At 37.4% G+C, this 23801-nt stretch overlaps 3 protein-coding genes across 5 annotated transcripts in view; all 3 read right to left on the reverse strand.

Moving 5' to 3' along the window:
* The window catches only part of slc4a2a (solute carrier family 4 member 2a), a 29306-nt gene extending 27440 nt beyond the window's left edge, over positions 1–1866 (reverse strand). The window contains exon 1 of the mRNA XM_079613512.1: positions 1654–1866. The gene's annotated coding sequence lies outside the window, so the exon portion shown is untranslated. The remainder of the gene's footprint in view (positions 1–1653) is intronic.
* Positions 1867–7772: 5906 nt separating this feature from the next.
* On the reverse strand, positions 7773–12917 carry ttc19 (tetratricopeptide repeat domain 19). 3 transcript variants are annotated; one of them, XM_079613579.1, is made up of 10 exons: positions 12607–12917; positions 12335–12420; positions 10760–10870; positions 10135–10173; positions 9978–10034; positions 9746–9807; positions 9545–9639; positions 9312–9466; positions 8966–9128; positions 7773–8588 (listed from the first exon to the last, which is right to left on the reverse strand). In XM_079613579.1, the coding sequence occupies exons 1-10, from the start codon at positions 12875–12877 to the stop codon at positions 8422–8424; spliced, it is 1206 nt and encodes a 401-aa protein (XP_079469705.1). In that variant the 5' UTR covers positions 12878–12917; the 3' UTR covers positions 7773–8421. The 3 variants fall into 3 exon arrangements, with proteins under 3 accessions (XP_079469705.1, XP_079469707.1, XP_079469706.1); XM_079613581.1 differs by having other exon boundaries at positions 8054–8588; positions 10760–10865; positions 12607–12651; XM_079613580.1 differs by lacking the exon at positions 10760–10870 and having other exon boundaries at positions 8054–8588; positions 12607–12903.
* Positions 12918–13688: 771 nt separating this feature from the next.
* Positions 13689–23547, reverse strand: faim2a (Fas apoptotic inhibitory molecule 2a). The gene is made up of 12 exons (XM_079612505.1): positions 23416–23547; positions 21591–21753; positions 21309–21442; positions 19352–19416; positions 19211–19264; positions 19056–19106; positions 18876–18915; positions 18740–18777; positions 17879–17966; positions 17700–17795; positions 15995–16048; positions 13689–15911 (listed from the first exon to the last, which is right to left on the reverse strand). The coding sequence occupies exons 2-12, from the start codon at positions 21745–21747 to the stop codon at positions 15765–15767; spliced, it is 924 nt and encodes a 307-aa protein (XP_079468631.1). The 5' UTR covers positions 21748–21753; positions 23416–23547; the 3' UTR covers positions 13689–15764.
* Between the last annotated feature and the right edge of the window lie 254 nt (positions 23548–23801).

Below are 23801 nucleotides of genomic sequence, written 5' to 3' on the forward strand. Positions count from 1 at the left end.
TGGGTAGTAAATCGGCATGAAACAGCGCGGATGAACACTATGTATCGAGGGGAACCTGTCGCTGTCGCGTCGCTGTGGATACTGTACTGTCATCAGCAATCTCAGAGTATACTTTTTGAAAGGGTCAACATTAGAATTTTCATCGGAAAATGTCATCTGAACAAGTAAGTAACATTCACGTTTGTTCTGACCAAATTCGGGGGGTGGGGGAAGCATTGCAGTAGCTATATCATGCTGATTAAATCTAACGATTGCTTATATCACGTCAAAACGTGAAAAATATTTTTTTTTCTGTAGCCACTCTGAAGTCCGAAGTCTTTGGGTTTTACAACTGGTGAATCTCCAGTTGTCACTGGTGATTGTCGCTTTAAACTTTCGGGATCCGCCATACAAAGTGCTAAGCTAAATCTCCACCATCATCCACACACGCTAGCCGGGGACTCCTTCTCTATGTGTACAGAAGTGACGTAATGACGCAAAGACATGCTCGAAATTCCCGCGGAAATCCACCAGTACCACTGGAATTAAAATCATTATTACAAGCTTACCGTTTTGAATCGAGGTAAGGCAAGCAGATCGTTTTGAACACTGGCTGGTTACGTTTTTTTTCAAAAATGTCTTTTTTTATATTTTTAAACCCAAAAAAGTGCCGGACTGCAGCTTTAAATAAAGTCTTACGAGATATTTTATGCTGCAGTTATTGGAAAATGCTTTAAGAGCCCATTTTAATTTAATTAAAGATTCGGAATCTCGTTACCACGGTGTTGTAATGACCATGATATTTCAAACAAACCGCAGTCCAATTTGACTCTTTTTTATTCTTCTTACCATGCTTACTTACTAGCCTACCATTCACATAGATGTGCTGTTCGTTCTTGCACTGATTACACCTCTGTCTAGTTTAACTAACGTTAGTATTTCATTTACCGTCATTGCCAAACGCTCTTCCAGAACCCTTATGACAGGTCACAACCGCAGTCAATGCACGTGTCTGAATGAACTCGTTTCATGTCAATTGGTCGGTCTGGAGAGAACAAACCCTGTTCACGTTCAGTACGAAAAGAAACGCGCAGGAAAACGTGGACATGATGCGGCATTCAGAGGTTTGAAGCAACCATCTAACGTTACGCTGTCTGCAAGCGACGCGAAAAAACTACGAGGCTCACATTATTGTCATTTAGTTAAAAACGATCAATACTGCATTATTTACAATTGACATCACGCGCTTGCAGTGCACGCAGTTGATAGCAGCGTCGCGAGTAAGCAGTGTTTATCGGGTGTGTTAAATAAATATGATGACAACATGAAGTGAACATCAGAGCTCAAACGATTACCGACCTCATCGCTTGTCTGGACTTGATGTACCGTGCGAAGAAAACATGTTAAATGTTAAATAAGCTCCAACAATATCGCATTCTGAGCTACACGCTCCGCCAACTTCAGTCAAATATTGACCATGTAGAATTCACAAGAAGTTAATGAAACGACCGGTTAAAAAGGACGTTAAAAAAAGGTTGAGCAAAAAGTAAAAAAGACAGACATTGTAAAACAAATGATTGAAATTGTACCATACTCACAGAAGACAGTTTTAGTCAAAGACTATGTGGTGCACACAGTAAGTCTCACCAGACAGGGAAAAAAAACAGAACTCACCTGTCATGCAAGAGGTGTCCAGTTTTCCAAATGCTGAATATTTGTGCTCTTGTAACAAAAAGATGATGTAGTTGCTCCAAGTCAACTATGAGTGATTGCTGTTGTCAGGAGAGGGAGGTCTCGCCTGGAAACCTTTGCATGCCCTCTCAACTTTTTTTTTTGCAAAGGGCACTCAAGACTCACTTTATATACAAGAAGTGGTGCATGGTGTGTGCGTGTGATTAATTGGTCAGCTTTTAAATCCCTGGGGAAGAAGTGCAAAACGTAGCACTCACATTACAGATTCACAGCACAAATATTAACCCGCAAACGAACAATCCATCGTGTCTGTCGCTGTGTTAGGGCTAGTCTTGACGTTGTTTTTGATGTAAATGTGGAATGAGTTTGTGATATTATTAGAGTGGTTCTTGAAGGGATTGTTAACTCTACAAGTAAATGTCATTTCAGACTGAATGGCTTTCTTTTTGCTGCAGAACACAAAAGAAAGTAAGTTTTTGTCCATAGAATGAAAGTCAGTGTTTCAAAACAACATTGACTTTCATTGGATGGACAAACAAACACTGAGACATTCAAAATATCTTGCTTTGCGTTCCACAGAAAAAAGTCAGTCATACAGATTTGACATGAGAGTGTGTAGAATTTTCATTTTTGGGTAAACTATCCCTTTAATGGCAACATTTTGGTAATAACACAAATTCAAACTCAAAACATGTCGTCCCTGTTACTGCTGAAATGCTCTACATACCCATTATTAATAAATAACCTAATCTGTTATTTCTTCCCAAAGTTTAGTGTGATCTCCATGTCTGATCTATTGCATATACTGGTGACTAATTGTCCCTTCTTACAAAAAAAAATGCACATGTAGCTCTGCACAGCCAGGTACCATGTAACTTAAAAGGTCAATTTAGTGACCTTTAGTCAAAAAATAGTCAGGGGTCAATAGTTTGAGTTACTATCAGTGTTTTGCAGTGCCCTTTCAGAATGAACTTATTCTGCTGAGGTACAATTATGACAGATCAGCACGCAGTGAACCTAAGACAAAAATGTGGAAGAATAACAGTTTGTTTAGCATGAAATCAAGGTCATTTATTTTGATCTCACTACAACAAGAGCATGGTACCCTTTTCTTACTGGCAAATAAACAAGCAGTTCTTTTCCAACACAGAATAATCCTGTGAAAGCAAAGGATAATATATATAATTAGGCCTTACGCATCTGCAAATATTGATGAGAGTGAAGCAGAATGAAAAATGACCACCCTTTGTGCAGGTGTTCTGTGGGAATAATCGTCTCTGTGTCAGTGTTGTTAATAATTAGGGATCCTGTGACAGAACAGTGTTATGCAAACCTGCCTCACAAATATCTAGACAATTAAAGGCTTCTGATTCAGCAATAATAATGGCTTTTTTACTCTAAAAGGTGGGGGAAGTAAAACATTTGAGAGAAGCCATTGATATAATCCAGTATAATAACTAATTTGTTTGGAAATAAACCAGCAAATATTCTGTTTACCCATACGTTTAACATAATTGAATTTCTCAGTTGTTCGAGAATATGTTTAGCAAGCAATAAAATGATTGATTACAGTAATTACATCATAGGTTATTTAACCAAGCTTGAAGATGCACTTTTTAAAATGTGTTCAGTTTACAGTTTTTCACAGGGTCTCTCTCATGGTGCCAGTGATGTTGAAGTCATATGACTATAAGCACTATACTTACTTTATTCCCTTGTTTCAAACATTTTCATTTACAAAATAATATTTGTATTTAAACTTATGTGACCATACCAAAGTGATATCACTTAAATTAACAGTTCTAGTTTTAGTCCAAAAAGATAATAAATGGCAATCATAATATGGTCTTACTCCTTCATCAATGCCTAACAGCTAAGAAGTTGTGTTGAAGCAGATATCATTAAAAAAAAGAGACATGGATAAATGAACATCTGGAGTGTTTTTTCTTCTTCTTCCATGTGAGAGAAACCCATATTTTACAGAAGCAGTAAAGCGTTCATAAAAATTAACCCTGGCTTGACATTGTTCATAATACACATCCAAAAACAAAAACAAAAACAGCAAATTCAATAATAACTCAGCATAAAAAATAATCAGAGGGGCTGTTGGAAAAATGACCTGCAGCTTTACTGCACTAACAGGAGCTTTTGCCTGAAGCTACACACTAACCATGCGTGCATGGGGCAAGAATTCAATAAGCAGAAGACATTATTGTTATAAACTGTCAGCCAAATAGCTTACATGATTCTGGGCACCTGGCGGCTCGAATTTAAAAGTGAGTGCATAGAGAAATAATGTACCAAAAACAATAAAAATACAATATAAAATCCATAATTTTGTGTGATGGACTTCAAAGATGTATCCTTGTGCAACAACATCTCTTTCATTCATAGTTTCTGCATATTAATGTTGCCATTAAATGGAAGTTTTTAGTCCCAATTCCTTCCTATAGTGATGTACAGCCAAAACACAAGCCAAAACATTATGGCCACTGTGTAGATTAGATGGTAAGTGAACAATAATTTTCTTGAAAAACGTGTTGGATGCATGCAGGAGAAATGGCCCAGAATGAAGAACTAAGCTACTTTGACCAAAACAGGGCCAAATGTTTATGGTCAGACTTCAGAGTTTCTCTGAAACGGCAAGGCTTGTGGGCTGCTCCCGGTCAGCAGAGGTAAGAATTTACCAACAGTGGTCTGAGGAGGGACAAACCAGTGACAGGGCATTGGACACCAAAGGCTCATCGATGCGCAAGGACAACGAAGGCTATCCTGTCCTGAGCAAACTGACAGAATTCCTTCTGTGGCATAAGTCACACAAAATTGTAATGATGATTAGGAAGGAGTAGGAGGAATCTGTCACAACACACAGTGCATTGCACCCTGATGCATATGGGACTGTTTAGTCGCAGACCCATGTCCACAGCCAAAAGTCCCAATGGGCCTGCAAGTGTTGGAACTGACTTTGGAGCAATGGAAGAAGGTTGCCTTGTTCGATGAGTCCCATTTTCTTTTACATCACATGGGGAAGTGATGGTACCAGAATGCGCTGTGGGACGACGACAAGCCGGTGGTGTAATGCTCTAAGCAATGTTCTGTTGGGAATCCCAGTGTTTGGTCATTAGACATCAATTTGACAGAACTGACACTTACCTAAACGTTGTTGCAGACCAAGTACACCACTTCATCATGACAGCGGTGTTCCCTGATGGAAGTGGCTTCTTACAGCAGGATGTTGCGCTCTTCCACACTGCTCACATTGTTCAGGAATTGTCTGATGAACATGATGAAGAGATCGAGGTGTTGCCCTGGCCTCCAAATTCCTCTAAAGTCTAATCCAGTGCGGCTCCACCTTGGAATAAAGGATCTACTGTAAATGTCTTGGTGCGAGATACCAGAGGACACAATCAGGGGTCTTGTAGAGTGCATTCCTCGTGGGTCTGCACTGTTTGGCAAGACGTGGTAGACCAACAGCATATATGCAGGTGGTCATTATGTTTTGGGTCGTCGCATTCTCATCCCAAGGCGTCATATACTGACGCTTTTGACCTATCGTCTACATCCAACGCACATGGCACCCTTTAGCGTCAATATGAGACGCAGATAGATATGGGCCAGAAGGCGCCTCCTAGCGGTCTAACCCTAACCCTACCCCAGACCTAAACCCAACCATAACCGAACAAAGCTCTGTGCGTGTCATATTGACGCTAAAGGGTGCCATGTGCGTTGGATGTAGACGAAATGTCAAAAGTGTCAGTATATGACGCCCTAGGATGAGAATGCGTTGGTATATCCGAGTGAAACGGCTTCTCGAACAAGAAGAAATGTTGTGCGGGACTTGATTTTGTCCATCGGGAATTGATTGGATTGTTGTCTGCTGCGAACTCATGTGAATGACAGATTATTATTATTATTATTCACAAGTTCACCCTTACATCAATTTAACAGAGTAAAGATTATGCGTATTTGGCGTGCTGTCTGGGGGAGGGCTCCGAGCTCTGAAATTTTGCCCGAACCCAGAGTCCCCCGTTGTCGTAAGAGTATTTAGGGCTAGAAGTGAGGAGATGGGGTGGTGGAGGGATACTGTTAAACTGTCAACGAACGGAGGTAAGTTTGCAGTAGCCTACACCTCTACCTCGTTGATTGGGTTGATTAACAGGGTGTGGTCCACTCGTGTCTAATGAGGTTTGATTGTCTGAATGTGCTCCATATGTGTTTAATTAGGTTTAATTATCTGAACGTGCTCTTCCCGAACTTTGTTAATAAAACATCTTTTTTTTTTTTTTTACTCACGTCTTTGGTTGTATCTCTTTTAATTAACTACAACAACACTTAAAGGAGACTAAAGTCATTTTTGCTTGTTAAATAATTTTTCACACAAGATAAAGAGATTAACAACATATTCAAGGGACAGCAGCTTTGGGTTTTCATAATAAAAAATATCTTATTTTAGGTTTGAGGTATGGGTCACATTAGTATGGCTAAAAACATAAGTACTTCAGCCCAAAATGTTTTGGTTATACTACAATTACAAAATAAATGAGCAGCTGTTTCTTTAACAAAACCACAAAAAGAGCACGTTTCATCAATAATATCATAATATTTAGAAATGGATGAGTTAACAGGATAGATTTTATGAAGTATTTTATAATGTATTTCTTATGTGAGTGACAGATTGATCCCGCCATCATGCCAATAAAAACGCCATAAGGGAAGATAAGAAATGTCGCTGCAAGAGGGAGGGGTAAGTTATTTTGATTCAAGATTAGTAGGGCATATCCTGAATAAAAAAATATGTGCACGGATAAATCATTTATAATAAACACTGCAATATTCCATTAAAAAAAAGAATTGTTAATTTTGATTTCATGGTGACTTTAACAATTGAACTGCAAAAACAGTCAAAAGTCATTCTCTCAAACTTCCGTGAGAGTAAGAGGACAGGAAATCATGCGGTGAAAAGAAAAGTGATCACAGCACAATGGAAAGCTCATGTAAATTGTCATTTTCCTTTACTAACTAGCAATTACTGTTCACATGTGTGGAGGGCAGAGAGCAAGAGAAGTGATTTTAGTTGCAAAACGGAATAAACAAAATCCCCAATGCTCATTGAGAAAATTCAGAGTGGAGGATATACACAAATTAATATTTGTATACACAATGGCCATAAAAAGCATTTGGACAAATTGATTAATGTCATAAATGTCCATGTTAAAAATATGTTTTATGTGTTATTCCAATTCCCACTGCACTTCCCAAAGGGAGGTTAAAGTCAAATACTGCACAAAAGCAACAAGATTTCAGCCCTAAAGGCATTGCACAACATGACTCACAACATTCATTTCTGTGCCAATATAAACTTTTTCTTTTACCCTATGCCCCCCTCCCCCTTAGACTGATATAAGATTGGAGTTTAAATGAAAATATGAGCTGCTCTTATCTGATGAGCCACACTCTATGAGATTCTTAATTACTAGTTGAGTCATGTTGATCTCAGCCTCATGATCCCACTGCATCTTTTACCACCCAGGCATACGGCAAGACCACACTCAGAGCACCCGGCCCAAATGCATCCTTCTTCTTTATTAAGACTGCACTCGCTGTTCCCACTATTAATAATTACAGGTTTAAAATATCATGTGTGGATTCAAATACATTGGTAACATGATGACACAGCAGGTCTTTTAAAAGGAATTGTCGAAAACATCTTTAGTGAAGCACAGAACAAATCTGACAGAGCTGCTGATTTGGATCTTTTAAGGTGTTTTTTTTTTTTACCCCATAGAATGAGAGAATATTTAACTTTTATTGAGAAAAAGAGCATCTTCTCAGAGAATAAGACCAACATTTGACTAATGGTTTAAAGAGTGAAAAGGATTCAAGGCCAGTTATTAAGTAACCGAGTTAATCTAATTTTCCTTTAAATTGACGCACTAAAAATAACAGAGAAACTTCTAGGCACCAGCTTCACTTTGGTCACACATTTTGAAAAGCATTTGATATTTTCATTAAAAAGATATTGTAAGCTAAACAGATGCAATCTTTCAGTGTGGAAGTTAAATTAGATATTTAAGGTTTTACGTATTATGTTTTTTTTTTTTGCATTTTATTATGTATTGCTTCAAAATCCACAACCAAATATTAGTTGATAAATGAATAAAGACAAACTGAACAGAAACTGAACTTAGGTTTCTGCATCTTGATGTTTAAAGTATTGACTCCTCAATTCAACCTGTTAGACTTAACAACTCAAAGAAATCTTCAACTCAAAGAAATATGAACATATACTGACCTCTACAGGGCATTGCTAATGTTCCTGATAAAGAAAGCACTGCATGCTTTAGGACGTCAAAACCACAAAAAAAATGTAAACCAAATATTTGTTCATATGTTTATCAAATAACTTCTCACATCAAACACATTAACACAACCTGGCTTTAAATACGATTACATGTTTCATTGCACATTATTTCAACAGACAAAATGATGTACAGCATTTCTGACTTATCACTCAGTCATCAGTCCACTAGTCTATCTTCCCTGATTCTGTTTTACAGAGAAATCATTAAATACAGACCAAGAGCAAGACTACAAAATAAGTCTAATGGGAGGTAAGGTATAAAAAGGGCATTAGACAATGTACTGTAGTTGTGTACTGAATTAGAGGTTGCACAAAAACTGATACATTTGTCCTAATGTTGTGCTCTACTCAAGTATATTATACTTCCAGTCAGGAGTGTTTTGTTTGGATCATTGCTTGATGTCCTGTTCATCAGTTTTGCTCTCCGCTGGCCTGTCTCTCCTGTCCGTCAGCTCTTTCAGTCCCTCCTGAAGCTGCTCAACAGCCTCTTCATCTCCTGCTGCACGTGCCAGAGCCAGGGCTTCCTGATACAGTTTACCAGACTCCTCAAACTCCCCTGGTTAACAAAAGACAAACAACATTGACAATTGTGTATCCCTGAGAATATCTTCTAGAATATTCTTTAATATTATAATCATTTTATTTGTAATTATAAAACAATATAATATAATATTCATAAGTGTGGGGTCAACAAATTTGTTTAAGCAAGGCTGCATTAAACTGACAGAATTGTTTTTTATCCTGTTCTTTTTTTAATCAAAGAATCGACTATGATTTCTACAAAAATATTAAGCAGTTGAGCAACTGTTCAACATTGATAATGATAAGAATATGTACATATCCTCCTAACCCCGAACTTTTGTATGGTAGTTTGTGTGTATTAAAACAAGTTAAAATGGTAAATGTCAGTGTAACTAAAGCGAGCAGTTGAACCTTTGTGCATGAGAATTCCTGCCATATTCCCAAGCAGCACATGTTGATCAGGGTGACCCGCTGCCTGTGCAAGCTCAACGGCCTTCTTTACATGAGCCAACGCCTCATCGTGCTTCCCCTGCAGGTCCAAAACGGTCGCCAGATCACTCATCAGAACCAGGGTCTGAAACAGATTCATTACACAATACCATTTAATGGGACAAACACCTTCTTGCCACTTAGACCATCAGAAGATCTTGTAAAATGACTGGAATTATTTTGATTGAATAAATATGACTAAGATATATGTACCACCAGTACATTTATACTTGCAAACCAGTGTAATGTCTTACAAAGGGACCGTCACCTGTGGGTGGGACTCTCCCTGCTCCTCCTGGCAGATCTGCAGCGCATGCCGGTAATCCCTGCAAGACCCTGTGAAACGACGATTAGCTGCCAAATAACGTGCCCTCGCATCCAGACTAAGACCGAGCAGCAGCCTGGTGTCTTTGCGCTCCTCATCTAATTGAAGCAAACATTTAGTAAGAGGTCGAATAAAACACAAATCACCTGTTTGCACAGGAAGTAAACCGAACATACCTGTCAGGCTTTCTGGAAGAAGGTCCTTCTGTTTCTCAATCTTGGCTTCTAAAGACTCAGTGCAGAACTGGAAGCCATGCTCCGCCAACTCGTTCCTGGAAATGAAAAGTACGAGTTACTGAACAGCGCAGAGGTTAACAGGTCGAATGAGTCAAGTGTTTATCCCGCTTTTCACTCTTTCAGCAGAGGATCAGAACTCACTTGCTTTGAGAAGCATATATGCTGGCCAGCTTCAGCGACATCTCAATCACTGCATTGTCATCCTTTTGAGACAAAACGGGTACAAGCCGTTTAAAAAAAAACATTTCTCACTGTTTCTGATTTGTTTATAGGATAATTAGTCAACCAATGTTCAGAAATGAAGGAATCAGTAATGAGCATTGCATAAAAAAGTAATTACATGCAGAAATATTCAGGCATTGAGTGTTTTTACCTGTGGTGTTCCCCCTGACAGCATGAAACTCATGGCTGCTTTAAACAGCTTCTCAGCCTGCAACAAAGAACAACAAACAGAGTCACATGGTCACACTCACTACAGATGCATACTAATGTAGAGCACCGAGTCAGTGGAGTAGTGCAACCATACTCACATTATCCAGCTGACCTTGGACAAAGGCAAGATTTGCCATCTGTGAAGAGAGAGGAACATTAAGCTAAATTATGCTCTCATTTAATCTTCATTGTCATGTAATATATGTGACCCTGGACCACAATACCAGTCACAAGGGTCATTTTCTTTAAATTGAGATTTACATGTCATCTGAAAGCTGAATAAATAAATTCCATATGATGTATGGTTTGTTAGGATAGGACAATATTTGGGCGAGATAAAACTATTTGACACTGAAATCTGAGGGTGCAAAAAAAAAAAAAAAAACGAACATTCGAAACATTCAAGAAAATCGTCTTTGAAGATGTCCATTTATGTTCGAGATTTTGCTGCATCAACTCACAATTTATTTTATTTTATACATATTTACGGTAGGAAATTAAAAAATATATATTCATGGAACATGATCTTTTACTTAATATCCTAAAATTGATAATTTTGACCCATTCAATGTATTGTTGGCTATTGCCACAAATATACCGGTGCGACTTGTGACTGGTTTTGTGGTCCAGGGTCACGTATTGTTTAACAAGGAGAACTCTAGGAAAAAAATGGACTGGTCTAGGTGAAAAAGGAGGACAAGACAAAGGACAAAAAAAACATACCAGGCTGTACGTATATATAATGGCATCATTACTGTGCATCTGATGTGCCAGTCTGACAGCTTTGTGTAAGAAAACATTGGCTGCGTCCAGTTCCCCAGTCATCATGCTGTACTGTGAAGGAGGTTTAGTAACATTCAGTCTTATAAAATAAACATTATGAAAATTATTATTTTTTCATATTAAAGACAGAAATACACGACAAGATGATTCCCCCCCCCCCCCCGTTTAAAATCTACAGCCATGGCCAAAACTTTTGGCAGTGACATACATTTTGTGTTTTTCAAAGTTTACTGCTTCAGTATTTGTAGATTATTTTTTACATGTTCCTATGGTGTACTGGAAAACAGTGATGAATATTTCATAAGATTTTAAGGCTTTTATTGGCAAAAATATTCAATATGTAAAGAGTCAATGTTTACATTGTTGACCCTTCTTCTTTATAGCCTCTGCAATTTGCTCTGGCATGCTGGATATCGCCTTCAGGGCCAATTCCTGACTGATGGCAATCCATTCTTGCTTTGTTAATGATCGGAGTTTATCACACTTTGTGGGTTTCTGCTTGTCCACTCATCTTTCGAGGATTGACCACAGTTTCTCTATAGGATTAAGAAAGATGGCTGGGCTCAGTCAGGATGCTTCCCTGTTGGCACGACATGGTATCGTTCACCTTTTCGTCTCTGGACAATAGATTTTCCAGATGTTACAAAAAGTCAGAAGGGGGCTTCAACAGAGAAAATTACTTTGCATTAGTCTTCTGCTGTCCAATCCGTGTTCTTTCTGCAGAATTTCAGTCTTTCCTTGATGTTTTCTTGGAGAGAAGTGGCTTCTTTGCTGCCATCTGGTAAATGGGTCTTCAGGTCCGATATTCTTTGAATCACATAAAAGTGATGATGGTTGCAAGTCTTTCTTTGGATGTAACCATTGCTAACACAAGAACACAATGATTGGAAGCACTTCTTTCCTCCTTTTACAGCACTCAGTCTGTTCGTATGATCCAATCAAAATGATAGAGTGATTTTTACCAGACTAGCACTCGTACACACTTTCCCATGTAAAGATGATATAATTAGTGAAATGATGTTAGCTATAGCTTTTGCAATTATTTAAAATGCCGAAGCAGCATACTTTGCAAAACACAAAAATTGTCACCACCAAACCTTTTGGTCATGACTTTAGACGAGGCAGCGATAGTTGCTGAAAGTTTGAGCCAGTCTGCAGATTTCAGTTGACAGATTTACCCACAAAAAAAGTGTATCTAGGCCTATATAATAGTAATATATTTACAAAGTGAATAATGTTCCCTTTTAGAGCAGATTTTAGAAATGTCTTCTAATTTACATATTTATTTTATTTAACACAAACTATTTAATCACAAATGACATTATCAGAACAACAAAGCAATAATTTGAACTGAAAAAAAAACAAATCGTAATATTTGCTTTGTCCCTCTGTTTTCACTTTTTTTGTGTGTGGTCTCAGACTACGCTATGCTTGACTAATGTAGATTAAACTGTTTTGATGTGAATGTGATACTTGTTTGTCTGTTAAGAGAGAACTCAAAGCATCACACTATACCTTGGCTTTCTTCAAGAGCAGAATAAGTTCATCCTCAAGTTTTTGTTCCTCAGTCCTCTCATCAGAGCTTCCAAAAAGTGAAAAGGCTGATGCAAAAGCAAATCAGAGTGTCAGATAAATGTAATCATTATACAGAGCAGAGGTCACCCTGGGTCGAGGTGGTACATTACGTAAATATCATGAACGTTATGACATCATCACGCATGTTACGTCATGTGTCAAATGCAGATGCTAATGTTTTCAATTCACAGACAATCTACAAGTAAACTCACCCATGACACCCCACGCAAGAGTCCACCTGCTGAACCCTGCCGTGTCTGAATGACGCTTCTCTCTGGTGCATTGTGAAGAACTGACAGCCGGATGCCATGACCTTCTGTGCCAGCGGCTCGACAGCACAAACACTCCGGCCGACTCACGCAGAGATTTAATTCTTGCAAACGATAAACTGGAAGCGGATACATTTCTTGTACAGTCATTTACACCATGCTTCAAACGAGCTATCTGTGCAGCCAGCAGCCGACAGTAAGAGCGCAGCGCCATATTTGTGATTAAGCAATGACGTCAGGCGTGGTGGTCACGTGACACGCCCGAGTTTGAGAATAGACAAGATTTATTGTTTTTTTTATTAATTGTGCCCTGAATGTGGGTTTATAACACTACTATTACATATTTATTTAATTATTTATTACAGTATTATATTTAATGTCTGGCAGTTTAAATGGCATTACTATAAAATCATATTAGTTTCAATAAAAAATATTTGTAACATTTTTTGATAAATTTTGTCCCTTTTCTAAGAATAAAATAGGTCTTTATTTTTTCCTTTTTATCTTCAGAATATTGTTGTCAAGAACCAGTTTCTTAATTACATAATCCTGCAGGAAATGACTCAATTTTTGGTTGTAAAACAACAGCACAAACATAAGAGGTTGAAAATAGGTTGAAGGAATAGTTCATTAAAAAAATTTAAATTCTGTCATCATTTACTCACCCTGAAGTTATTTCAACCCTGTATGAATGTCTTTCTTCCTCTGCTAAACACAAGATATTCTGAAGAATGTCTGTAACCAGACAATTGATTGACTTCCATAGGGGGGGAAAAACTGTGGAAGTCAATGGGGTCCTATAACCGTTTGGTTACATATTCTTCAAAATATCTTCCCTTGTTTTCAGCAGAAGAAAGAAACTCAGATAGGATTGAAACAACTTGAGGGTTTTCATTTTTAAGTGAACTATTCTCTAAAACAACATCTTTTTTTTTAAAAAATAGCCAGGTCTACAGATGATATTCAAATACTTACAAAAAGTTACTGAACACAAGGAATAAAGCATACAAAAGACACATAAATTTATGATTTACTGTTCTGTTTATTTATTTTACTAAAGCACAAATGAGGTTACAAAACAACACAATATCCTGTTATGACCCACTCGCCATTAGTTTTTTAACAGGAAAAAGAGGGAATGCTTTGTAATAATGTCTTTTCAGTTCTAGGTTAGCACACAGCGGGTCTCTGCATCACAGTTCATGCAATAATTTTAGGTTAAACGTATTCATTTGTAGACACAGAAGTGCACAGAAAGAGAGGGATAGGAAAGGCATAGGGTGATCCATACACAGTCACTCACACGTAATATTCACATGAACAATAATAACTTCACAAAACAAAATTATACAAATCACTTAATATTTCAATCCTTCCTCTGAAAAAAAGCTTAAAATTAAGCTGTCTGTAAAGCCTTTATACATTTCATCTTAAAAAGGGAACAAAGTTGCACATGTCCATCTAAAAGCAAAACATAAATTTGTGTTCTTTAAACTGCCATTTATTTGAATAATAATAATGTAGGTTAGCATAGCCTTTATCGAGAAATAAAGTGTATGGGTATGTAAGGCTTTCTACCCAAATCTCTTATAATCCACTGCAACAAATAAAACATCTATCCATCAAAAAGATGAATGTGTAGTTTACAGAAACAGTACAAAATGCAAGCAAAGAGGAATGTGGATAGAGTGTAAATGACTTTAAAACCTATTTTAAGTTCTTAGAATAAAGCAATGGTTTCCCAAGTTAAAATGTTAACACACTCTTAGGTCCTTGCACACTCAGTCCGAAATTTTTGCATACGTTTTTTCGTATTCGTGATTCGGTGGCTCTGAATTGTCAAAACACCATTCAAAATGTTTGCTACGGATGCGAAAAAAGCAGAAAATCGAACCTGATCCGAATTTTTTCATGACGGACGAAAGTTTCACTGTCAGTGTGCAAGCGTGATTGACACAACATGAGGTCGTATTTATTTTTTAACGTGCGAAAATTTCGGACCTTTACATCTATACTTTCATAAGAGACAAGAGAGGTATATTAAAGCCCATGGGAAATAAGCCCTATGTGCTTGAAACCTATCATAAAGTACATTAGATCTTCTGAATGTAACAAGTCGTCTCTTTTCAAATAAGTCAGGACCTGATAATTCAGTATCTAAAACGTTTTACTTAAAAGGTGAATAAAAGCAATTATGAGTCTTGAAAATGAGTAAAAACTCCCAAGCATCACACACACTTACGAGTTAATTTACCAGGGAATTTATAGACGTATATTGCAGACCTCACAACTGACCTGTTGGACTTGGACCAAGTGCCATCATCTAAAGATGCTATATTTGGCACACAATATATTTTTTATAAATCTGCACTGGCTTCATACAGCATGACTGAAACCTCATTAGTAACCAGCATTCAGAGGCACAAACTATTTACTGACCGCAACAAGTTCCTGTAAGGTCTAGCTTCAGACCCCCAGTCAAGAGCAGGTTATTGCACAAGATGAAAACAAAGTGTCACATACGGGCCTCTCTGGCTCTGGTACAATTTTACTGCACAATGTTGCTGATTGACAAAACTCAGTTTGAAAAGACCGTTACACATTAAGTGCCTGCAAGGTTTAAGATTCATTTCAACTATACAACGTGCAAACGAAGGGATAATAACCATTGACAAGTAGTGTCACTATATTCCCCACTAAATCACACTCAAAAACACATTGATTTTTTTTTAACTCATTATAGAATGCTGGACTTCTAAACTTTTTTATGCAGATGACCTAGGGCATTTCAAATCACTTTAAGTGAAATCACAAAAATGATGTGCAGTGATTGTCTACCCTGCATGTGTACATCTGATTGGTAGTATGGTTATCTTGCAGCAAGGGTGCATACTAGGTGTGCAAAGAGCTGCCTAACCATGACCAGAAGGAAAATAACAGCACACATCAAACTTCAACTTCCACACAGAATGAAGGAAGACTGTTCACTCCTCACCAAACCTTGGAGTAACTGAGAAGGGTGGGTGTGTGTGTGTATGTGTGTGTGTGTGTGTGTGTGTAACAGAGGACAAAGGCTCAAGCCCAGGTATAGCATGAACACCTCACTCCCGGCTCCCAAAGAGCTGAAGGAAAAAGAGGAATATGTAGACCACATCCATGTAGAGGCAGATGGCTCCAAACACATGCTCCTCTGGGTTCAGAGAGTACCGTCTGTTGCCAATCAGCAGCTGCATGTCGAACGCCAGGAACTAAAGCACAACAAAAGGAAGATTATTAGATCTTGTATGAAACGCATAACCATGACAATATTGCATAACCAGAGGGTACTAACCAGAGTGAAAACCAGAGCACCAAATCCAGCATAAGCGGTATGCAACCAGGGTATCTAAAACCACAGACAGAGTAGACACTCTACGGTTGGACCGATATCAAAATTATGGCTTCAGTATGATTCCAATATAATACGTTTAAAGTGATTATAGCCTCATTCAGAGTGTCAGTCCAAATCCGATTGGAATGCAATCCTATTTAGCAAGTGTGAACAGCAAAAAAAAAAAAAAAAATTTACAAATCCGTTTTGAGCTATATTTATATGCGGTTTGTCTGGAAATACGTTTCAGCCTGACTGCTCTGATCAGATTTTGCGCTGTCACTTTCTCATGCCAGCCAGGAAAAACGTAAACATCAGACTTGTTAAAGGGGTCATGACATGAGAAACCAAATTTGCCTTGATCTTTTGGTATATAAGAGGTCTTTGTGTCATTAAAACGTCCTGCAAGTTTCATAGCTTAAGACGTCCTCCCCATTATAAACGAATCATTTATTTAATCAAGCTCTAAATACAGCTCGTTCTGGATCCATGGTAAGAAGTGACGTCACGGTACGAAGTGACGTACCAGCGTTTGCATATTACCGCCTCCGTCACAAGACAACTACGCTTTAAGCGCAAGACTACGCTCATTTCGTATCATTGTCGCGCCCGCGCGCCGCGCGCCTCACAAGTGTTCAGTCGACGGACAGCGAGTGGGTCTGTGTACAGGGAAATTACGATGCCGCAGATGTGCTGTTCCTGGCTGTGGACAAACAACATCTTTGAATACGCTGCGAAAGATCCAGACGTCAGGGGAAAATGGATGCACTTTATTTTTTGCGGACGTCTCAGTCACGGCAGTGTTAATTTAAGCGTTTGTTCTTTGAAGGATGGATGACTGTTTTGAGAACAAATCCCAAAATGATGCTGGCTTTGCCAGAAAACTGCTGCTCAAAGATAAGTCCATGCCGACTATTCTGGGCTCAACAACGACGACGCAAACTGTAAGTAATGTATTTAAAACTTTAAACTACTTTTTAAATACGCCGAATCCGCACAGGTTCTGGCTGGGGGCGTTAATAATTGATGCATAGGCACTGACGTTAGCCAATCATAACAGTGGGCGTTAACACTGAACTCTTAAAGGGGAAACACCCCCAAAACAGACTGTTTGAATCAGAGGATGAGAAACAGGGTGGGAAAGGGTCATAAATCACTACATTTTAAAAGTTTTTTGTAAAAAAAACTATAGTAATACTATAATTGCACCTAAGGGAACATAATAATAAAATAAAAAAACCCATGTCATGACCCCTTTAAAGGAAACACACTGAATATCGCTGGAGAAACAAGGTTGTGTAGTTGTGCCTGTCGAGCAGAAAATTACAATACAACGGAGACATGTTTTGAGACCGGCGGAGACTAAACGCATACCAGCCTCCTACGTTTCTGCCGCTGCCTCAGAAGATGCAATAGTCCAGCACGGCAGCTACACATTGTCATGTTGTAAAAAAGACAACCACGTTGCAGTTGTTGTTTTTGGCGTATACCTACCATACAGGACACACAAATCAGATCTGAACAGTTGCGATACACAGTGTGGGCTGTCAATAATTTTGATCAGACTCCACTCGGATACACAAATAATCGGATTCGGACTGACACATCATAATAGTGACAGCTTCAAAGTAATCTAGAATATTTAAATATCTGTTTAGAAGCTTACATATCCAAATGGTGCAGTAAAGAACAGCAGAAGCCCGGTTACCATCAGCACCATCATGAGAGAGAAAAGTAATCCGTGACAGGTGGTGAAGTCAACCTAGATGACAGAAGACAATGCTCTATCAAATGGCACATAAATGAAGCACTTGACAGAAGCCGTTGAAGATGAAATGAGCTCACCCTGGACTGGAAACAGAAGAGTGTGATGGCCAGACACACCAGTGCTGTGATGCCCACACTCAACATCACCACTTTGGTATTATGGTAGCTGTATATAGAAAGAGTGAAAGTAGTGTTGCAAATTAGACACGCACATATTCTTGTACATCTATCTTTGAGAGGACATTCATTGACACAATGCAATATCTAGCTGTGAGTGTGTGTTAGAAATCAGGAATGGTGAGAGAACATTGTGCTTGGTATGTTTTTCGTCTTCAGCCGACACAGTTTAAATCCCGTCTGGCAAGCGCGCTTCTCATAGGCATTAAGGTCAGTAGGTGGAGACGAGTAGGCGTCTTTTGTGGCTGTGCGAACACATTCGACTACATGAGCGTCTGCACTACGAAAGCAATCCGGTCGAATGCGTTTTCGACTACCTCTGGCAGTGATCTAAGCTAGACAAGCTCAAAATGTTTAGACCCAATTTACACCAGTATTTAGCGTTGTTCACTTGTGATCGGATTGACAAAACACATCTTAATGACAGGTGTAAACAGGGCCTAAGAAAGATAGTCCTCACAGAGATAGTTGTACAAGCGCACACACACACACAACTATACAAGCGGCAGTGTACATGGCTACAATTGGGTTCATTTTGTCCCCTATTTTACTATTTAATGGACTGAACATAGTGACCTTAATGGTGTGTATATAATAAGAGCAATGACTCTAAACTTTCAAATTGTGAATATCCACTAACATTTTCTAGTCTAGAGATTTAAAAATGTAAAAATAATTCCTCTTAATAATTATAAAGAACATTTCACCTCTAATAGTGGTCAATTTTTTATATTAATAAAATAAAATAAAATGTTGTCTTACCTGGCGAGCATGCCAGCCATATAGGACATTGCCAAAGTCTAAAAATATAAAACAAGAATATTCATCCTTCTCTTTTGAAAGATCTTGTTTATAACATTTACTATCATTTAACTAGTAAGACAATGAGATTACTTACAAAAATGGCTAGAAGGATCATATTGGTTGGGTATCTTCGTCTGCAGATGAAACATAAACACTGTTCAATAAGTGATGGATATCAAAGAACCTCAGAATTCCTGATATCACACATCTCCTATGTAACCCAGAAGGTGAACTCAAATACAAGAACAGTGTATAACAAACAGTATCTGTTTACCGTGCGTTTGTGCTGCACACAAGCATCAGGTATGTTCCCATGAAAGTCATGCTGGACAAAACATAGCAGTGTCACTCACAGGGTAACAAACATAATTCATATATAAAGTTTTAAAGCCTCTAAAGAGGAAAGAGCACAGTGTGTAGTTCACTTACTATGAGGTCAGATAGAAAACCCGGTTGTACTGTACAAACTTCCGGACTGGCTCACTGTGAAAGACAGGACAGTCTTCAGTGACATTGCTTTCTTTTAAAAGTGGAATAAATGGATAAAATTGAGTTGTGTGTGTCAATTACCAAAATGTGAAGAGTGACACCACACTAAATGTGACCATGAGCTGAACCATGAGGATGCAGAAGACCTGCAAAGAATATATATGCCTTTCATAACTAGATGGTTCGTACGCTGCTGTTCAAACGTTTGGGGTCAGAACAATAAAAATAAAAATAAAAAAGTTAAGTATCCCATGCTCACCAAGGCTGGATTTGTTTGATCAAAAATGCAGTAATATTTTTAAATATTACTACAACTGTTTTCTATTTTTACATATTTTAAAGGGGTGGTTGATTATTATTAAATTTTTCTAACTTTAGTTAGTGTGTAATGTTGCTGATTGAGCATAAACAACATCTGCAAAGTTACATAGCTCAAAGTTCAAAGCAAATGGAGGTATTTTATTTTACAGAAATCGATTTTTAAGGACTGCAACAAACGGCTGGTAGGGACTACAATAAGTTTCTTCAAGGGGTTAGTGACATCACTAACTCTAAAATTGACATATCGCAACAGATTGCAATATCTGAATGATTTGAATAGGCTACTTCAAAAAAGGTGCAAAAAGTCAAAGTTTTAGGTCAACGCATATAGCATAGAAATAGAATAGAATAGGAAAATAGAATAGGAGAAGGAAGACGCAACTGACAGATGACTATAGGCACGGAAAACCCATTAACTGTTAACTAAGGACAAGATATCGCAGCGGACATTCAAATGGATTTTTTTATTATGAATATAGGACTGACCTGAAGGAAAATGCTATGTCTACTGTAAATGCAGGTACACTACAATGAACAATATCAATGAGATCAAACATGTGTTTAAGTTGCTAAGAGTGGTTGCTAGGGGTGTTGTGTAGTGATACATAGAACCGTTGGGTGAAGCGGTCATAGTGTTTTATCGTGAATAAAGCACAGCTATTGACCAATCAGAATCAAGGATTGTAACTAACCGTTTTCTAAAAATTTAAATAGACATATATAAATACAAAATAAAATATATACAAATACTTAAATAGTTTTGTGACCCAAATATACAGGGTGGTCACAAAAGCAATATCCTATGAATCACATGTCGAATATCACATTATTTAATAAGTTATTGCATACCGCATTCTTCTTCAATATCGTGCAGCCCTAGTCTTCACTGTTAAATATAAATCGATTCATAATGAAGATACAAAAATGATTCAGTCAAAAGCAGTGACTGATTTTCTGGGTTTAAAAAAAAATTAAATTAACAAAACAGGCACCAACAGTTTATTAAACTGCTGTCCCTTTAAGAACAATGCATGGATCTAATATAATGTTACACATCTGATTTTACAGACTACATTTATGTGAATACTTCACACGATGTGCATTTTTACATAATCGTGTGTGTATTTGACCATTCAAATTATGTAAATGTAAAAGACAATTGAATTCGGGATCACATGCATCTGAGACGCGACATCTGAACTCACGCTTCGGCTGTGTCCATTAGCGCGAGCTTTGAGTTGACCGGATTGAGTCCTTTTTTTGCGGCTTATTGTGATTTATAACACTCTACACGAAGTTAAAGACATGTAATAGTTTAGAAAAAATATTTTTTTCATTTGTGAAGCGAATCAGCAAAGATAGAATTACGTTTTATATGTGAATCAATCCACCCCACCACCCCTTTTTAAAATGGTATAATATTTGAATCATATTTACTGTATATATAGAGGCAAATATACAAATATGCTGCTATGAATAAAATGCATTTTGTTTGTTGTGAGACCAGTAAAAATGTTGGCAGGCCGAGTAAAAATCTCAAATAACAGCCTCATGAGCCCTGATTAACCTGAACATCTTTTTAATTATAAATGAGCAACAAACTCATTTAATGATATAGACCGCTTACTTGCATCCAACCCAATTCATATCTGTTAATAATGTTTGAACTGTCAAGCAGACTGCAAATAGAAAAACAATTAAATGAGAACTTTCACACCTTCCTGATGAACATGCGGCGGACATTCTTGTCCTCCCAGGTGCTTCCACTCAGGCCATCGAAGCTGCTGCTGGAGCTCGGATCAGAGAAGGGTGAGGACATGTCTGCCGCATACGCGTTGGAATATCCTGGACCTAAAGAGACATTTTGCACTATTAACAACGTTCAGAAAAGACAGACATAATTTTATCCTCAGACTTTTCTTACAGTAAAGATAAGGTTCCTTGCATTTAAACATTTGTGCGTCCATATCCAAAATTGCTGTAATAAAATGTCACATACTAGGGCCGGGATGCACATAAGCCCAGCTGGGGTGCATGGGCATGGTTGGTGGTGGCATTGGTGGCAGCTGGGAAGTGTAAGTGAAGCTATCAGCTCCTTGTTCTTTATCTCCTGCTGTAGCTTCAGCATAGCTGGGTGGGGCTGCTGGCAGACTCATGGTCTACTGTAAAACAATAACATACAAAAAATCATTGAGAATGGAATCAAGCACAAGTAGATCTGTTATTCCAGCACCCTGACTAGCATTAATATTTTATGCCACAAAGCCAATGGAACTTCGGAACTCTTCACCACATGAATTCCTTATGAGCCTAAAACTTGGATCCTTTCCTATTTTAAGCCAATGGCAGACAATAAGGTTAACTTTTTTTTCCAGTTAAATAAATGTACTATATTTTAGTTCAATGTTTTTTTTTAATATATATATATATATATATATATATATATATATATATATGGTATTTTAGGGGAATTTATGAAAAAATGTTTTAAAAAGTTATAGAAATTTAAGTTTATTGTTATGAAAGATTTCACCAAAATACTATTTTAAATTTTTATGTGATTTTCCAAAACATGCTTTACTCTAAACCTGCTAGAAAATCTTTTGTTTGGGCCGCAGTACCAAACGTTTCCACTAGATGAGATGTGTTTCCCATTCATTTCCAATGCTGTAATTTTTTATTGTGAGAAGCACAAAACTCAAGATAAGAGTGAAATATTTTTTTCAAGACCATTTAACCTTTTCGAATCATGTCCATGATTTTTTTTTTCACATAGCAAGTGCCAAAACCTTTATCAAGTTTTGAACCATTTCGATAAAAATAAAAATCTAAATAAATTTTTTTTTTGAGAAAAAATACTTAAGAACACCAGAGGGAGAACAGCTTAATAATATTTCCTTTTAACTGGGCTTATAATGTATAATGATTATAGATTAACCATGTGAAGCCTGACATACCAATGAATTACCGGTAATAGTCAAAATAAAATCATATATTTTTTAAATACAACAGTGTCATACAATTTCACCAAAAAATATGTCTTAGTAAGATGATATTTAATTGCTTAGTTTTATGATCAAGAGTGACTAGTTTTATTTAGAACATTCCTAAGATGCCTATCACACTTGACTTGATACATGTATATGTGTGTGTGAACATGGGTTGCTACAGTCTAGTAAAAGTTCATTTTGCAATATTACTAATAATATAAAATGTATTCTTACGTTTACTCTATAAAAATCATTAAATATTTGACAGCAAAAAGACACGTGTACCATGATGACCTGATGGTGGACATTTACAATTATACTAAAAGGTTATTTTGTTGTAATATTCAAACTATAAATAAGAGGGCAGAAGGCATGCAGTACAATTGTGCACAACAGATTTTCTTCAGCAAAGTTGTTATCATACTGATAATTATGAGTTAGAAATTATTGTTTCTATGATACAGTACAGTTAACGTTATACAGTTATTATAAGTAGTAAAGAAAACATCAGTTTAGATTCATGTTGACCCGGCTAGTGCATGTAGAGCTATCAAACACAAAGCACAAGTCTTTTATTCTAAATTATTAGATCTAAATTATTAGTCTTAACGAGGGGAGTAACTTACTGTTATACTAAAATAATTTGCAACAGGACTGATATAACGGTTGACAGCGCTTAGCTTAGCTAGCACATCGGTGACTCTTTTCAAGCCCATTCTATGGTGCAGGAGACGACAAATGCTTTGCGCATATGCGAATAACATTGTTAGAACCTACATCAAAATGTAGGCTCTAACAAATTAATTCTAGAGTAAGCTGTGTATTTCAACTTACCTTACTGTAACTGCTAATGTGACACTCGAGATCCAAGTAAAAACAATGAACTCAATCGTTCAATTACGTATTTCCGGTGTTTCCGGAAATGACAAACGCGAACGTGTGAAGCGATTCAGTGTCATGTAATTCTCATAATTTGTCAATATGTTTAATTTATATTATTCCCCCCATTGTTTTGTTTTTTGTTGTTTTTGTATTCTGTTGTTATCTGTTATTACTTCTGTATTGTTTTATGCATTAATAAAAATAAAAAAAAGCGTTAAGTGATAGCATTTATTTTTTTGCAAAACGTACCGTCTCTATATGATGCAAATTTGTTTTACAGTGAAAACATGTCCTGTTGAATCTCAATGCAAGTTAGAAAAACAAAATAACTCGCATTT

The sequence above is a fragment of the Phoxinus phoxinus genome, assembly GCF_949152265.1.
Source record: "Phoxinus phoxinus genome assembly, chromosome: 5".
Classification (NCBI taxonomy): domain Eukaryota; kingdom Metazoa; phylum Chordata; class Actinopteri; order Cypriniformes; family Leuciscidae; genus Phoxinus; species Phoxinus phoxinus.

Bases quoted from the DNA above. Each gene is read 5' to 3' on its own strand.
- ttc19 (XM_079613579.1), bottom strand. From the start codon at position 12,877: ATGGCGCTGCGCTCTTACTGTCGGCTGCTGGCTGCACAGATAGCTCGT. The intron at 12,421-12,606 runs GTGAGTTTACTT...CTTTTGCATCAG, and splicing joins TCTTGCGTGGGGTGTCATGG to CCTTTTCACTTTTTGGAAGC. The intron at 9,640-9,745 runs GTGAGTTCTGAT...TTTCATTTCCAG, and splicing joins ATATATGCTTCTCAAAGCAA to GAACGAGTTGGCGGAGCATG.
- faim2a (XM_079612505.1), bottom strand. From the start codon at position 21,747: ATGAGTCTGCCAGCAGCCCCACCCAGCTATGCTGAAGCTACAGCAGGA. The intron at 18,778-18,875 runs GTAAGTAATCTC...TTATATTTTTAG, and splicing joins TGATCCTTCTAGCCATTTTT to ACTTTGGCAATGTCCTATAT. The intron at 17,967-18,739 runs GTAAGACAACAT...TTCTATATACAG, and splicing joins ATGGCTGGCATGCTCGCCAG to CTACCATAATACCAAAGTGG.